The sequence below is a fragment of the Octodon degus genome, unplaced genomic scaffold (genome assembly GCF_000260255.1).
Source record: "Octodon degus isolate 3935 unplaced genomic scaffold, OctDeg1.0 scaffold00184, whole genome shotgun sequence".
Lineage (NCBI taxonomy): Eukaryota > Metazoa > Chordata > Mammalia > Rodentia > Octodontidae > Octodon > Octodon degus.
Window position 1 is genome coordinate 918,052 of NW_004524760.1, and position 15,150 is coordinate 933,201.

General features: G+C 55.7%; 1 protein-coding gene across 4 annotated transcripts in view; it reads left to right on the forward strand.

Annotated features, from left to right (window-relative positions):
- The first annotated feature begins 230 nt into the window (after positions 1-230).
- Positions 231-15,150, forward strand: part of Macrod1 (MACRO domain containing 1) — a 141,638-nt gene continuing 126,718 nt past the window's right edge. For 2 of the 4 annotated variants that reach the window (XM_023703923.1, XM_023703924.1), the window contains exons 1-3: positions 231-672; positions 9,352-9,453; positions 9,975-10,091. In XM_023703923.1, coding sequence (XP_023559691.1) covers positions 378-672; positions 9,352-9,453; positions 9,975-10,091 — 514 coding nt within the window. In that variant the 5' untranslated portion in view covers positions 231-377. The remainder of the gene's footprint in view (positions 673-9,351; positions 9,454-9,974; positions 10,092-15,150) is intronic. The other 2 variants (XM_023703922.1, XM_004643776.2) reach the window with 2 other exon arrangements.

Here is a 15,150-nt window from a genome sequence, read left to right on the forward strand (position 1 = left end):
GCTGCCGGGGAGACTGCAGGCGGCGCCGGGGAAGCCGACGCCGCCGTACTTGGAAGTTGACTACACCGCCACAGCGGAAAGGCGCCTGGGGCCTGGGCCGGCCTGGGGGTTGCCGCCGCGCGGGGGAGGGCGGAGGCCCGGGCGGGGCTCGCACGTGTTTGTTCGAGTGCGTGAGCCCAGCCAGCAGCCCGGACTACAAGTTCCAGGGTGCCCAGCGGCGCGCCCGAGTTTTCTGGCTGCGCCGCCCGCCGGCTCCGAGCAGGTTGTCCTGGGCTGGCGCGCGCCGCCAGGTTCCTGAGTAAATAAGGGAGAGAGAGTCTCCCGAGCACCGTAAATAGAGTGCAAGTGGGCGGGGAACCGCCGCGCGACGTCTGCCCATGTCGCTGCAGGGTCGCGTGTCCGGCCGCCTGGCACAGCTGCGCGTGGCGGGGCAGCTGTTGGTCTCCCGGCGCCCGTGGCCCGGCCCCCCCGCTGGGGCTTCAGGAACCCGAGGCAGCGCGTGCGGCCCCCCGGCGTCCCCGGGCGAGCTCGGACCCCGCGCGCGGACCTCGGCGGGAGTTGGGGCTTGGGGGGCGGCGGCCGGCCGGCCGGCCGGGGTGCGCACCTGGGCCCCCTTGGCCATGGCCGCGAAGGTGGACCTGAGCACCTCCACCGACTGGAAGGAGGCAAAATGTAAGTGGGAGCGCGAGGGGTGAGGCGGCCCATGTAGGGCTTCCCGGCCGGACAGCCCCCCGCGGGCAACCTCTCCCGTTGGAGCTGAGGCCCAGCGCCCACGATAGACCCCCCTACCCAGGCCCCCTTTGGATAGCCACACACACACATACACACCCCCGTCCCCAGACCAGTTCTAATCTGCCACCAGCTTGCCTGTGGAATGGTCCCAGGGCACCCACCAAACTCTGCCCAGGAGTGAAACTCAGGTCCAGAGCCCCACTCACTTCCCCAAGGTCACTCAGCCAGTTGTTAGAGCTTGTAAGCTTAGGATCCAGACCTCTGTGTGTGGGCTGCTGGCATGTGAGGTGATAGCGCCACATGGAACAGCTTAGGGGCTGGCAGCTTCCTGGGGGGTCATGGCACCTGAGTGGGCAGACCTGACCTGTCCCCACCCAACCCCAGGGTAGGCCTCGCAGGCACGTGATCTAGTACCCTTTGATCCTCCCTGCTGGCTAGTGACCATTTGGGAGCAGTCTTTGTCCTTTCCTAGGGAGCAGAGATTAGAAACTGGGACACAGATGAGGATGGGGTGTTTGCCTCTGAAGACCACTGATCTCCATCCCGGCTACCCAAAGAAGCAAACTACTTCTTCTCCCTCTCTGGATCCACTAGGAGTCCTGGACTGGCCCTGAGACCCCGACTGGGAGGGAGGAGGAGAGGGCACCTGCAGAGCCCCAAATAGCCCTGTCCTGTGCCCAGCTGCTCCTGCCCTTCAGGGCCTGCCCCTGGCTCCTGGGACTTCTGGCTGGATCTCCTTTCAGAAGGGCAGCAAAGGCTACCCATTGGGTGGGCTGCTAGCTGGTGTGACTCAGAGCTGGGCAGAATGAAAGGGAAAGTCCCTATTTGGGGACTGTAGCCAGTAGCAATAGCAGAATGACTTGTTTCAATTTTGAGTTGCATTGAACACTTGATAGTGCTCTCTGAGCACAGTGAATCTGTCACCCCTCAGCTTTCACTGGTGGGGGCTTGGAGAGAGCCCTGGCTGGGTAAACAAATCACTGTTCCCACAGGGAGCATCCTGTTGTCTGTCAGGGAAGATCCAGCCCTGGGATCCAGCCCCTGGGAGCACTAGGCCTGGGGAAGGCATAGGATGTGGCCTCCCACACTGTGATAGACTTGGTTTTGGAGCTGGGGTTTCTAACCATTCATGCAGTGCATTTGTATTGGGTGTCTTCTATTTGGCCAGCACTGTTGTGGTGCTGGCAGACAGCCGTAAGCCAGGCAGGCCAGTGCTTACTGGCCTCACAGAGCAGGGGAGGGAACAGCAGAGATGTATTTAGACTGAGGAGATAGAGCCAGATATGTCATTGCCATGAAGAAACTGTGACAGTGGAGGGTGGTGGTACATGCCTGTGATGAGAACTGCACAGAAGGCTGTGGTAGAATCATCCTAAGTTTGAGGGCAGCCTGGGCAACTTAGTGAGACCCTGTTACAACATAAAAAGATCTGGGGAGATAGCTCAGTGGTAGAACCTAGCATGTGCGAGGCCCTGGGTTTTATCCCTAGCCTTACAGGAAAAACTAAAAACATAGAAAGAAAGGCCTGTGAAGTCACCAGAGTCAGGAAGGTCTGAGGCCTCTCAGGGGAGGTGGCAAGGAACTGAGTCCTAAAAGGACCGAGCTGGCTGGAGCAGGTATTCTGAGCCCATTGCTGAACGAAAGCTGGTCACACCCAGGGGACAGTTCATGGGTTTGAGGGTCCCACAACCACCAATGGCAGACTCTTTGTCCTAGAAACCCACAGATACCAGCACTCAAGTACAGCACTTTGCAGCTGGTGTCTGAGGTTGGCCTGTGTCATCGTCCCCTGTTGCACTGTTGCTGTGTGAGAAAGTGGCCCCATATCTGTGATTTGAGACACTGCCATATGTCATCAGGGCTGCAGAGGTCAGGAATCTGGGAGTGGTCAGCAGGGTGCTTCTGACTCCCTGTGAGGTTGGCAGCTCAGTGTCACCTATATAGGGTCCCAGAGACCCCCTTTCCTTGTTTCCTCTGATCCCCATCTCTTGCCTCTGCTCTGTGATGGGCACAGTGACACTGGGAGCTTAAAGTCTCCAGTGCTGGAGCTGCCCCTGCATGTTCTGGGCCATGTGTCCTCTCCCTGGTGGCACCTGGTAGGTCTCATAAAACACTGGAAAGGGGCCTGGGCTGATTTCAGGCCCCCAGGGGACTGATGACTATAAGTTGGCACAGTTTCCAGGTCTACCTGGAGCTAGGGGCATGGGGTTCTCTCACCTGTCATGGGGACATGGCATGTGCCAGTGTGGGTGGGAAGCAAGGGGCACAGCACCCGAGTGCCTTGTGCTTTCCTTCTCTTGCTGTGCCGTGGGCTTTGTCACACCCCTGTCCCCAGGGCACAGTGACCAAGGATCAGTGCCCCTGTTCCTAAGTCCAGACACTGCACCATGCTGTGGCGCCTGGCACTCTTAGCCCTGCCCACTACAGTTTCCAGAAACCTATCCTTCTTGGTGCCCTGGCCTACTCTCACCTCCCTGAACACCAGCTTTCAAAGTACTGTAAAGACACTCCTTAAAATACATCATTGAATTCTCGTTTGCCTGGTGTACTTTATGGCCCTGATGGAGCCGCTTCCTACTGCTCGGCTCTGGTGCCCATGAGCTTCTGGAAGCCGAGTCTGGGGTCAGGGCTCCCCATCAAAATTTACTGCGAACATCTTTTTACAGCACCTGTCTCAGTGAGCTGTGAAATACTTTTGCCTCTGCAAAAATGAAAATGCATGTTTTACATCTTTGATTAAAAAAAAAAAATAAAACTCACTGTGCTTTAAGTCTACATTTGCCCCAGAAGGAGGAGGTGGACAGTGTTGGAGATGCACAGGGTGTGTGGCCAGCCTGTGGTGCATGAGTAATCTTGGGCAGAGGAGAGGCACAGTTGGCTTTTTCCTCCCCAATACATCAAGGACCAGTGTGTGGAGGTAGCAATTCCAGGGTCTGCCAGGCTACGACCTTGTTCTGGAGATGGAGACGCTGTGTTTGGCATGCTGGCCTTTTGAGATACACTTGGGACCCTCAGACTGGCAGGGACACGATGACAGATGTCCCCAAGGTCGGCACCCAGCAGGTTGGTTGAACTTAGCCCAAACACTGTTCTGGGAAGCAGTGTTGTTGCTAGGACTTAAGTGGAAGGAAGGGTAACCCAGATCAGGTCACTGTGATTGGGGGGGCCCCTCCCTAGGTGTCCTTTACGTGGTTTTTGTCAGGGGCACACATGAAACAAAGTGCTGCTGCCTGGCAGTTGGATCTGCTGAAGGGCCTAGGGTGTCACTGGTATTCTGGGGTGTTCAGCGCCACTCCAGCCCCAGTGGCTCCACATGTGCACAGCCTGTAGCGTTGGTCCTTGGCCAGGTGACAGGCTGTCAGCATCATAGCAGGAGCCTTGGGTTTCTGGCCCTGGGTCTGGCTGGCTGGCAGTACCCACACTAGCCATGCCAAGGCCAGGGGCTCTTCAGGAATGAGTGCAAGATGACCAGTATGGGACCCAAATAATTGTGAAAGCTCCTCTACCTCCTGAGTGCTCCAGTTGGACATAGTCTCCTCTGCAGTTGTCTGGTTTGGTGCTTTGTGGGTAGGTCTCAGCTTATGGTCTCCAGTGAGTGTGGTGGATGTGTATCAAGCTGGCCTCTCCTTTCTGACCCCAGTGCAAACCAGGCTTGCTCCCACTGGTGAGGAAATAAGCTCAGAAAGGCAACCCACCTGTGAACATTCAGGTAGGTGATCAGGAGCCCACAGCTCCCAGGACCTGCTGTGCAGGAAGAGTAACGGTGCCATCACAGCCTAGGCCCAGTACTACCTGTTCACCCCAGCACCCTAGGCTTTGCTGTGTGGCTCAGCTATTCTAGCTTCCCCCCATCTCTCCACCCTTAGCTCCCCTTTCCTAAGGGCATTGGCACAGGCTGGTGCACCTGCCTGGAAAAGCCATCTCTTTGCAAAATCTCCCTCAGCCTGCGGCTCTCAGCTCACTCATTTAATGGTTCATCCCCCAGCCACCCGCGAGGCTCATGCATGCTGTGCACCGCACCCTTGGTGTGAACTCAGCCCGAACAGGCCAGGTCCTCACATGAACTTTCCCAGATGGTGCAGCCAAGAAATCTGTGTAAACAGGCAAAGTGCCCCACATCCCTGCAGGAAGCAGAGGGGGGTTGGTCCGGAGGAAGTTAGAAGAGTGTCATCCAGGCAAAGGGGCACAGCAGGTGCAAAGGCCCCAGGCAGGAAAACACCTGATTCTTTGAGAAATAGAATGGTTAAGGCCCAGCTCTTGGAAGGCTATAAACAGGCAGATCACTACGAGTTTGATCTAGTAGTGAGACCCTGAACACCCTGTAGATCCTTCCTTAAAAAATACAAAAAAAAAAAAAAAAGGTTAATGGCTGGTGTGGGGGGGTATAGTGTAGAGCAGGCTGAGGAGCGAAATGGGCGCTGTCACAAGAGCCAGCTTGCCACGTGTGTTAGGGCCCTGCAGTTTGAGCTGAGCTTTACAGGGAAGGGGCAGGAGCTGGCTTGTATTCTTAGGCTTCATGGAGAGCTCTGTGAACAGTGGGAAAAGAGGTGGGGGGACTTCGGGTTAGCTTGGAACTGGGGGCTTTCGTAGGAGTCCAGTGAGTGATCAGGACATTTTGGTGCTGAGCATGGCTTCTGGAGAGTGGTGAGGATGAATCTCAAGGCTTGCAGCTGGGTGGGATGTGGGATACGGGAAGGAAATGAAGGGACCCATGCCTTGGGGCCTGGGAAAAGAAAGAGAAGAGGGGACAAGTGAGAACACCATGTTTTGGAGAAAGAAGTCAAAATTCCATTTGCCAACTGTGGGCTGTGAGGAGTGAGGGCAGGGGCTCTGGAGAGTGGCTCAGAAGAGAGGAGGGGCTGGAGGTTCATAAAGCAGGTTTGAATCCTGGGGTCCATGCTCTAGGGAGGGCATGGATTGAAAGAGGAGACTAGGTGGCTGGAGACTCCCAGTCACAAGGGAGGCTGCAGCATGTATTGACCATGACCTTGACCTTGATGGAGGAGGGGCTGAGGGGAGCCTGGGAGGGAGGACATGGAGGAGGCGGGCAGACCGCCGGGGAGCATGGGGTGAGGGTCATGTGTTTGAGGACCAGGGCAGCTGGGACAGGGAGAAGGACAAGGGCAAAGACCTTTCATGCCTGGTGACTGGAGGGAGGGGACCAGGCATGGCAGATGGTGGCCATTCCTGCTTCCTGGGGAAGGTGGCAGCATGTGATGGCTGCAGATTCTTCCTCGTTCCTCAGTGCAGCTGGAGAAGCGGTGGGGAGGGAAGGAGCCCATGTCCAGAGCAGCATCTGCAGCCTCCAGCAGAAGAGCAAGAACTAGGGGGAAGATTCTGCAAGGAGGTGGGGGTCTCCTCCAGTGAGGTGGAGCTCCTGGGGACCACCAGAGCAGTGGGGGTTACCTCATCCTGGGTACAGTCCTGGCCTCCCCTCCCTGGAGCTCACCTGCCTTTCACCCCCAGACTAGGAGCAGGGTGGATGCTTGATAAATATTTATTAACTGATCTAGCCTGTCCTGTCCTCAACAGTGTGATCTTTGCTCTCAGAGGTGCTTCTGACCAGCAATCCAGCCTGGGGCTTAGGTATACTAGGCCCAGACCACTAATTATTTAGGACAGATGTAGAAGGTAGCTTTCCATATCATTGTTTCTTTGTTTTATTAGAGGGAGGGTTTGTTGTTTTTTTGAGACAGGGTCTCTATGTAGCTCAGGCTGACCTTGAACTCACTATGATCCTCCTGCCTCAGTCTCCCAAATGCTGGGTTTGCAGATGTGTGCTGTTTTGAGAACTGGCCTTACTGGCTAATTGCCCAAGCTGACCTCGAATTTCTGGATTCAGGCAGTCCTCCTGCCCCAGCCTCCTACTTGGCAAAACTACAATTGTGTGCCACTGCCTCTGTGTCTCACAGGGAGGCTTGGAGGGCTCTTTAGTGTCTTTGAAATCCTAGCAGCCTCCTCCCCCCACGGCCTGGCTTATTCCGGCTTGGTGTGCCCTGCTTGGTGTGCCTGGGGGCGGAGGCAGGGAGGACACAGGGCTGTGAGCAGTGAGGGACACTGAGACCGAGGTCAGTAGCAGTGCCCTTGGCTCCTTAGACAAAATGGAGGTGGTACACTTAGGGGGTGGCTTTAACTAGTACCTGGTGGTGACAGAACTTTGGATGTCAATTATGGTGCCGCTGGGACAAAATGGATCCTTTACAGGCCTTTGAGCTTCGCTTGGGTCATCCCCTCATCCACTTCTTAACGTCCTTTCAGCTGGGAGCATCCTTCTGGCTCTGCCTACCTCCCTTTCCTCTCCCACGTCTCCCCATAGCCCCCCAGGGTTCCATTTACTTCCTGTCCCAGCCTCCAAATGTGTCTCTCTTTTTGAAAATGTAGGGGCCGGGGAGATGGCTCAGGGGCTGGGGAGATGGCTCAGGAGAATAAGCGCTTGCCTGGCAAACACAAGGGCCTGAGTTCAATCCCCAGTTCCGGGTGGGGGGGGGGAATTACAGCATCCCTTGCTTATTGGGCTGGTGAGATGGCTCAGTGGTCTAAAGCACCTATTTAGAACAAGTTTAGCAAAGCACAGGGACCACAGTTCAATCCTCCAGCACCATATGCCAGACAGCCCTGCCCCCTGGTGGGCTGAGCTGGCCACACACACACACAAATAAATAAATAAAATTAAAAAAAAAAGAAAATGTATTTGATTGTTGCAGAGTCTCAGTATGCAGCTCAGACTCCTGTTTTCAGCCTCCCCAGTGCTCGGATTACAGGTGTGTGCCACTACACCAGGACTGGGGCGGGGCTGGCGCCGCACAGGATGGAGCCTGCAGTCCCTGCAAGTGCTTGCCTAACAGGTGCTTTTCTGCTGAGTTATCTCGCAGGTCCCGAAATGTGTCTTTCTCAGCCTGCCTCAGCATTTGAGTAGCTAGACTGTGTGACACTTGGATCAGGCTCAGTGTCCCTGGCCAGATTTTATTTGTCTTTTTTTTTTTTTTTTTTTTTTTTTGAGAAAGAGCCTTTATGTAGTCCAGGCTGGCCTTGAATTCACTTTGTAACACAGATTGGCCTTTAATTTTTGGTGACCCTCTTGCCTCAGCCTCCTGAGTGAGGGGATTATAGGCATACATCCAGTTTAAATTGGGCTTTAGATTCCCAAGGGCCAGGACCTTGTTTGCACCATACACAAGGAGACCAGAGTGTAGGACCCACATGTTGTAGATGCCCAATAAATGGAGTGGAGGGGGAGGGGGAGAAGTGGCTAACAAGCTGCACGGTCCAGGCTTGATTTGCAGTTAGGCAGTTAGTGGTTCTGTGGCCTTCCAGGATGTGGCCCTTCTGCTCGCCTTTGATTACACTCCCTCTTTTACCCGTTTTGCGATGCTTTCAAGTCCCTTGATAAGGTGGGGCTTTTGCTGCGCATACTCGGTCCTGGGGTTGCCCCAGCGGCAGTTTGAGTGTGCAGGCGGCCATGGGCCGGTAGGGGGCGCCCGCAAACCGCCAGCCTGCCAGGTGGAGAAGTGGGGGGTTGGGGGTTGGGGTTTCTGTCCTGCTGTGGACAAAGGGAAGGGAGAGGCCGGTCGCTGCTGCCAGGAAGCCTCCCACCAGACCCAGGGTCCCTGAGCAGGTGGCCCTGGCCACACTCACCAGCTCTGTGACCAAGGGCAGCCTCCCAGCCTCCCTGAGCCCCTGCTTCCTCCGCATTCATAAAGGGTGGCCTTTCCAGGCTGGAGACCTCAGTTAAGGATGTTGACACCAGGCACCAGATCTGCTTGTTTCTGTAGTTTCATGTTTTGTCTTCTCGATTTGTATTTCTGCTGGACCAGGCGTAGAAACCAAGTACAATGAACCCAGTTTAATTTCCCACTGAACTGTATCCCCATCTCCTTTTAAAGTTTTATTTATTTATTTTTTGTACTAAGGATTAAACTCAGGACCTTGTGCATGCCAGGCAGTGCTTGTCCCACTGAGCTGTCTCCCTGGCCCTTAAAAAGTTTTTCTTTTGAGACAATCTCCCTAAATCACTAAATTGCCCAGATTAAGTTGGAATTTGAGATCCTCCTGCCTCAGCCTTCTAGAGTGCTGGGATTACAAGTGTGCCACCACACTCAGTGTGTAGTTCTTTGAAGGCAATTAGTTGTCCTGTCCCCAGATCATGTTGATGATGTGACTGGTTGATAATGTAGCTGAATGCCACCCAGCTGCCTGGCTCAGCATGCATGAGCCTGAGATTATTCTGCTACAGGAGTCTTAATCTTTCTTCTATTGATGAAGAAACTAGGGACCTAGAGAGATGGGGGCACAGCTGTGAAGGGGCCAGGTTTATTTCTGAGCCAGAGTCTGTAGTGCCTGAGCAGTCCCTCCACTACCCCTAGCCTCAGTTTCCCTTCTAAACAAAGAGCACAGAGCAAGCTGTTCTGGCAGCTGCTTAGCCCCTGATGGCGGTGGTATGCCCCTTTCCCTCTGCATCCCCTCCTCACAGGATGGTGGGAGGACAGATGGGGGCTGGGTTCCATCCCTGGGGTAGGCAAGGATCCCGTGGGGAGGGGAGTCCTGGGGGCAGGTGGGGCTGCACTGTGCCCTCTCTATCCACTCTGACTCTCTCTCTTGCCTCCCTACCCTGCCCTGCAGCCTTTTTGAAGGGCCTGAGTGACAAGCAGAGGGAGGAACATTACTTCTGCCAGGACTTCATCAGGCTGAAGAAGATCCCGACGTGGAAAGAGATGGTGAAAGGTAGGCCCTGCTCCTGCCAGGCCCTGGATCGCTCTTCAGTGGGCAGCCCCTTTAGACCCCTGGCTTGAGGGAGTTGTGCAGCTAGGAAGACCCCAGTGCTTCATGTGTGGGGTCCCTCTGCAGGGGCTGCCTCACTTAATTATTCACGTGGCCTGAAGCCAGTGCAGTTTTTATTACCAAGACACCTCTTAGAAAAGAGGCCACAAAAGTCACCTGCCTGTGATGACTGGTTTGTCTGGAGCTAGGCTTTTCAGTTGCAGGGGGCAGGGAGAAATGCTACAAAGACAGGCCTGGTAACCAGTAACCTAGGCAAGTCACTTACCCCACCCCAGCCTCCGTTTTCACATCTGTAAAGTGGGGATGGATGACCCTACACTGCATCTGCCAGTAGCAGTGGGGGTGGCCTCATTGTCACACAGCAGGTCTTTCCTCAGTGTGCCAGCTATGTCAAAGTAGGCCCTGACTCTGGGTTCCTCTGCAGCAGAGGCTGCCCTGTGACTCCCAGCCCCTGTCTATTCCAGGGGTGTCTGTGAAGGTGGAGAACCCCAAGTACAAGAAAGATAAGCACCTGAATGAGAAGATCTCACTGTTCCGCGGCGATATCACCAAGTTGGAGGTGGATGCCATTGTCAATGCCGGTGAGTTGCTGGCCCAGGTCAGAGACTCGCGTGGCCACCTCATTGGCTTGGCTCTGGTCTGCTATGCCAGGCGTGGGTGGGCGCCACCTGGCTCCAGAGAGGCTCAGGCTGTCAGGCGAGGATGGCCTGCTGGCGCCACAGGAGCCCAGTATGTCGGCCTCTCAGGCTCTGCTTCCCTCGAAGTCCTGACCCAGTGTCGGGGCGCCTGGCTCAGCTGAGCTGCCTCACAGCTCTGAGAGCCATTAGCGGTGAGAGAAGGGAGAGAGCGTGGCTGGAAGTGGGCCGGGCTGCTCTGCCAGGAAGGTGGAGGGCAGACCCTGGGGTTCCCACTTGGGGGTGCTGTGACCACTTTCTTTCCTATAACAGCCTCTGCACCTGGGCAGGTGAGGGGGCATGCAGAGGGAAGGATTGGTGCAGACACACACACACACACACACACACACACACACACACACACACACACACACACCCGCTGCCCCTGGCAGCTCTCCAGCAGCGCTAGAAACAGGAGATGCTCGGCTTCCTGTGCATTGGTCTGCCTCTTGCTGGCTTGGCAGTTTATTGTGATGAGTGCAGAGTTGGAGGCGGCTGCTTCTTTGGGGGAGGGAGAGAAGCTGCTGCTGCTCCGTTTGGGCGGCGGCAGTTGGCCAGCTGTGGTCCATAGTCCCTGGGGGACATTTCTGGAGTGCTCAGCAGTGGGATGTTAAGGGCTGGTCAGGTCTGGTGGGCATGCAGGTGCTCGTAAACTGAGATCAAGTGCAGCGAGATCTGGGTGAGCTGGCTTGCTTGTTCCAGTGCCCCTCTATCTGGCATCTGAGGAGGGCTCCCTCTTTCTTGGGACCCTTCCCCATCATGGCAGACCCTCTTATCTTGGGCTTCAACTCAGGGAAAACCCTGCCATACCTGCTTCTCTCCACCTTTGCAGGCCAGGGTACCACCAAGAGCTTCTGGAATTTCCTTCTGTCTCTCAACATAGGGTTTGCAGTGGTCATGTGTGACCCCTTGTTGACAAGGGAACTGTTCCTTGGTGGTGTCTCTGGGACACAGTGGTGCGATGCTGTCAGTGACCCCTTGGTCTCCCTAAGGACTAGGCTTGCGGGATGTGGGCAAAGGTGGCCACTCGCCGTGTCCTGGTTCTCCTGCTTGTGGTCTGGATGTTGTCTCTGGCAGGGGCATTACTCTGCATATCTGCCTGCACTGGTATTGGCAGAACTGTCGTCACACAGGATGTGCCCTTTCCCCATGTTTCCTGTCACAGGTACACAGGGAACAAGTCATCTGAAGATAGGAGTTCCCACTGAGGGTGGTGGTCAGGGAGGAGCAGGGGATCACCTTTGGGGTTTTCCTGGTGGTTCTGCTAGGTGGTCCCCAGGCCACTGGCACAGGTCGGTGGCAGCAAGGCCTGAGTCCTTGCTGGGAGCTGCAGAGCTCAGTGGCATGGGCTGTGTTGGGGAGATGGGTACCAAGGCACTATCACAGGCGGAAGATGGAGCAAGATGGGGGCTCCAAGGCTGTGGCATGATTAGTGGCTCCTCCTAAGTGCTCAGGGACGACAGGTCAGAGTGGTGGCTCTATCAGCGCCTCACACTGAGAAGCACTGTAGTGCTGGCTGCATCAGGCGCGCTAGGGCTGGGGAAGAAGACGGTGTTTATAGCTTCTCTGGGGCCTCTGCTTCTCTTTCTGTACCTGGCTGGCCTCGGTTTCCTCCTCTACACTGGGGAGTTGGTAGACGATCACTGTCAGTTTGTAGGGGTGTTGATTACTGCTGTGGGTTTGGGGCTGGAATCCGTGCCTTCAGTGTCCTCCTGAGTGTTGACCCTGCCCGAAGATGCCCATAGCCAGCGTTCTCCTCCCTTTGCTTGCCTCGGTTTGCTCAGCACCTCCTGGCATGTTTTCCTGGGAGCTGTTCCTTTCCTAGTGTCAGCCTAAGGACCCAGGACTTACCAGGAGCCTCAGAAAATGGCTGGTAAGGGCCTGGACACAGGGTTCCCACACTGAGCCTGGGCCTAGGACTGAGGCCATGTTGGTGCTGGCCAGACTTTGGGCATCCTGGCAGGGGACCTTGCTTCACATATCTCCAGTCCCCAGCACTGGTTCCACCCTGGCCCACTGCCCACCAGGGGGCAGCAGAGATTGCACTTCCATCAGAGCCGTAAATCAGCCTGTTTATTAGCAGAATAAAAGTCCACGGCAACGCGTGGCTTCTCAGGGCTGCATAAATCTGCGTCTGTGCCTCGTGAAACCCATATGTGCTTAATTCATATGTAAAGTTTCAAGCAGGAAGAGAATACGTGTCCATTAAATTCTATTTGACTTGATTATAATCATTAGCCGTGAATAATTGCTTCTCAGCACCGACCACAGAGCCACCACAATAGGCAAAAGGAGAGAGCAATTATCCATGGGTGGGAATTTTTAAATTTTTATTTTTGAAGCCAGGGGCAGTGTTGGCCCCACGGCTGTTGGCTGCCTATGGAGAGTGGGTGAGGGCTGGATATAACTGGGGGCTTGGGTCCAGCCAGAACTTCTGGATTTGCTGGGTGGGGGGGAGGTGTCTGCTTTTGTCCCTGCTGCCAGATGGGGAGGCATGTCACCAGCTGGGCCTCACTCCAGCTGCAGGGACACTGGAGGGAGGAATATACGGGGGCTGGGGAGGACCTGTGAGGGAAGAGGTTTGGGACCCCTAGCAGCAGCCCCACCCCGATCCTGGCTGTCCCTGGCCACAGCTGCAGTCAGTGATTTAGAGACCACCTTGATGGACTAGGAGCAGGGAGACCAATGCCCCAGTCTACTCTACCCCAAGAAGATGTGGGCTGGGGCATTGGGCTCCCTGCTCCTCCATAGGACCAGCCTCCTGGGGGGAGGGTTCAGTCATCTCCCCACCTGCACCCTACTCCTTCTCTTCCCCTCAGGACTTTGGAATCACCCTGCCTACCTGTCACTTGAAGTTGGGGACAGGCTTTTACTGATTTTGCTGGAGTTTGTGATAGGATAGGGTGGTAGCTGTGTGTGCCAGGATTAGATGTGTATGTTTGTGTGATAGGATGTGTATTGTATGGTACATGGCAGGCTGAGGTGGGCAGCTGGGCACAGAACATAAGGGTGAGTAGCAGGGCTTGAGGTCACAGGAGGAGGACAAGCCCTGAGCCCCCCACCAGGCACACCTCGGCCCCATTTCATGGGCCCTGGCCAAGGTCACTCACTAATCAGTGCCCAGGAGAGGCTCAGGGTCTGACCATCTGTGCTGGCCACGGCTGTTGCCCACGAGGGCGTGCCACATCTGTCTTAATTAAATGGGGCTGCCATGCTGGTGAGATAAGCCAGGGGGGCCCATGACCCTCTTAATTCTGTAGAAGTAGGGGATTCTCAGGGACACTGCATGGCACTCCAGCCTGGCCTATAGCTTTCAGGACCACACCTGGGGGGACCTCAGGTCTGGGAGTCTCCACCTGGCAGGGTGCAGTATCTTCTAGAGTGTCTTCACTTTTTTTCTTTCTGCTGAGTCTTTGGGATTCTTGCTGACCAGCCCTATGCCTGTTGCACCCGTTATCCCAGACAAGGAGTGTCTGGGCAAAAAGAAAGACTCCCATTCTTGGCCAGCTCCAGGGTCCAGTTGCCCAGCTGTGACCTTGAGGACGCAACAGGACAGCACAGAGATGAATGAAATGCTTTGTGCAAGCTCATTTGGGATCCTTGCCCTGGGTCACTGCGGGCTAGTGTGTGGCACAGAGGCCAGGACGGGCTGGAGTTTCCATTCTGCTCCTGCTGGAGACTTGGAGCTCTGAGTCTTCATATGAAAAAGAGCTTCCGTGTTAGCCACGCCCCAGGGCAAGTATGCGGGTGGTGATGCCCTTAGGCCCTCTTGTGCCAGCCCCAGCAGTGTACAAAGAGCCTAGTACATTAATACTGGGGAACTGAGGAGTGAGAGTAGCTAAGCAGAATATAATGTGACAGAGTGCTGGAAGGAAGGTCTGAATAAAGCACCGCGTGATGCCCTGGGGACCAATTAAATCTGCAAGGAGGTGGCAGGAGGCAAGGGGGGTCCAGGAGGGCTTTGAGGGGCCAGGGTGCGCACTCCTGGCCGAGGAGAATGGTGGGAAACCATGTTTCACTGAGACAAACTGGCCTCACAGGGAGACTTCTAAGCCGCTTATTTGTTTAAAATAAGGCATGAAGTGGTGCTCTGCTTCCTTAAGTCTGGAGCTTTGATTTGTGAACATCGGCGGGCTGGCTCCTTGCAAGCTCCATCCCGTCCAGCTGCCTGGGGGCAGAGGGACAGCCTGGCCACCAGGCAGGCAGCCCCGCCCTGCTCCCGCCTGTCCCTGGCCACAGCTGCAGTCAGTGATTTAGAGACCGCCTTGATGGACTAGTGCGCGGAGGGCCGCGGGGACGCCGACTGCCTGGTGGGAAGTGATCTGATGCTAAACTGTCGCCGTAAATCGCTTTATCTGTCACTTCAGATTTAAATGTGTTTGCTGAGGCTTGCCGGCTGGCCGCTGCCTACAGTAGAAACCTCCATACAGCAGCAGGGGCAGCACCCTGAGCAGCAGCCAGCAAGGCCACAGTGCGCAAGGCTCCGCACAGCAGACTGGACCTGATAGGACTGGCCTGCAGATCCTGCGGGGCTGGCCCAGTGCTCTCTCTGGGGATGCTAGGCGCTGCTTCCTGGGTCAGACCACTCGGCCTGTGGGGCCACCCCCATAGCAGGCAGGACAGTCACCCCATTGCAGTGATCAGACTAACATACTTTGGAAGAGGTGACAGGCTGTACCTCACAGGTGGCTAAGTCAGGACTGGATCTCACAGCTTTTGGTTCACCCAGCAGACTGTGCCCAGGAATGGGAGGGATCAGCCTGCACTGTGAAGCACTGACTTGAATCCTAACCCAGGGTGGGCCTGTGAGCAGAAAGGGAAGCAGAGTGCAGAAAGGAAGGGAGTCCGCCTGCAGGTACTCAATCCCAGCAGCTGCTTGGACTGCTTGAGTTGAGTAGGCCCTGTGTGGCAGGGAAATAGCTCAGTGGAATTAGTGCATGCCTGGCAAGGGCAAGGTTCTGAGTTC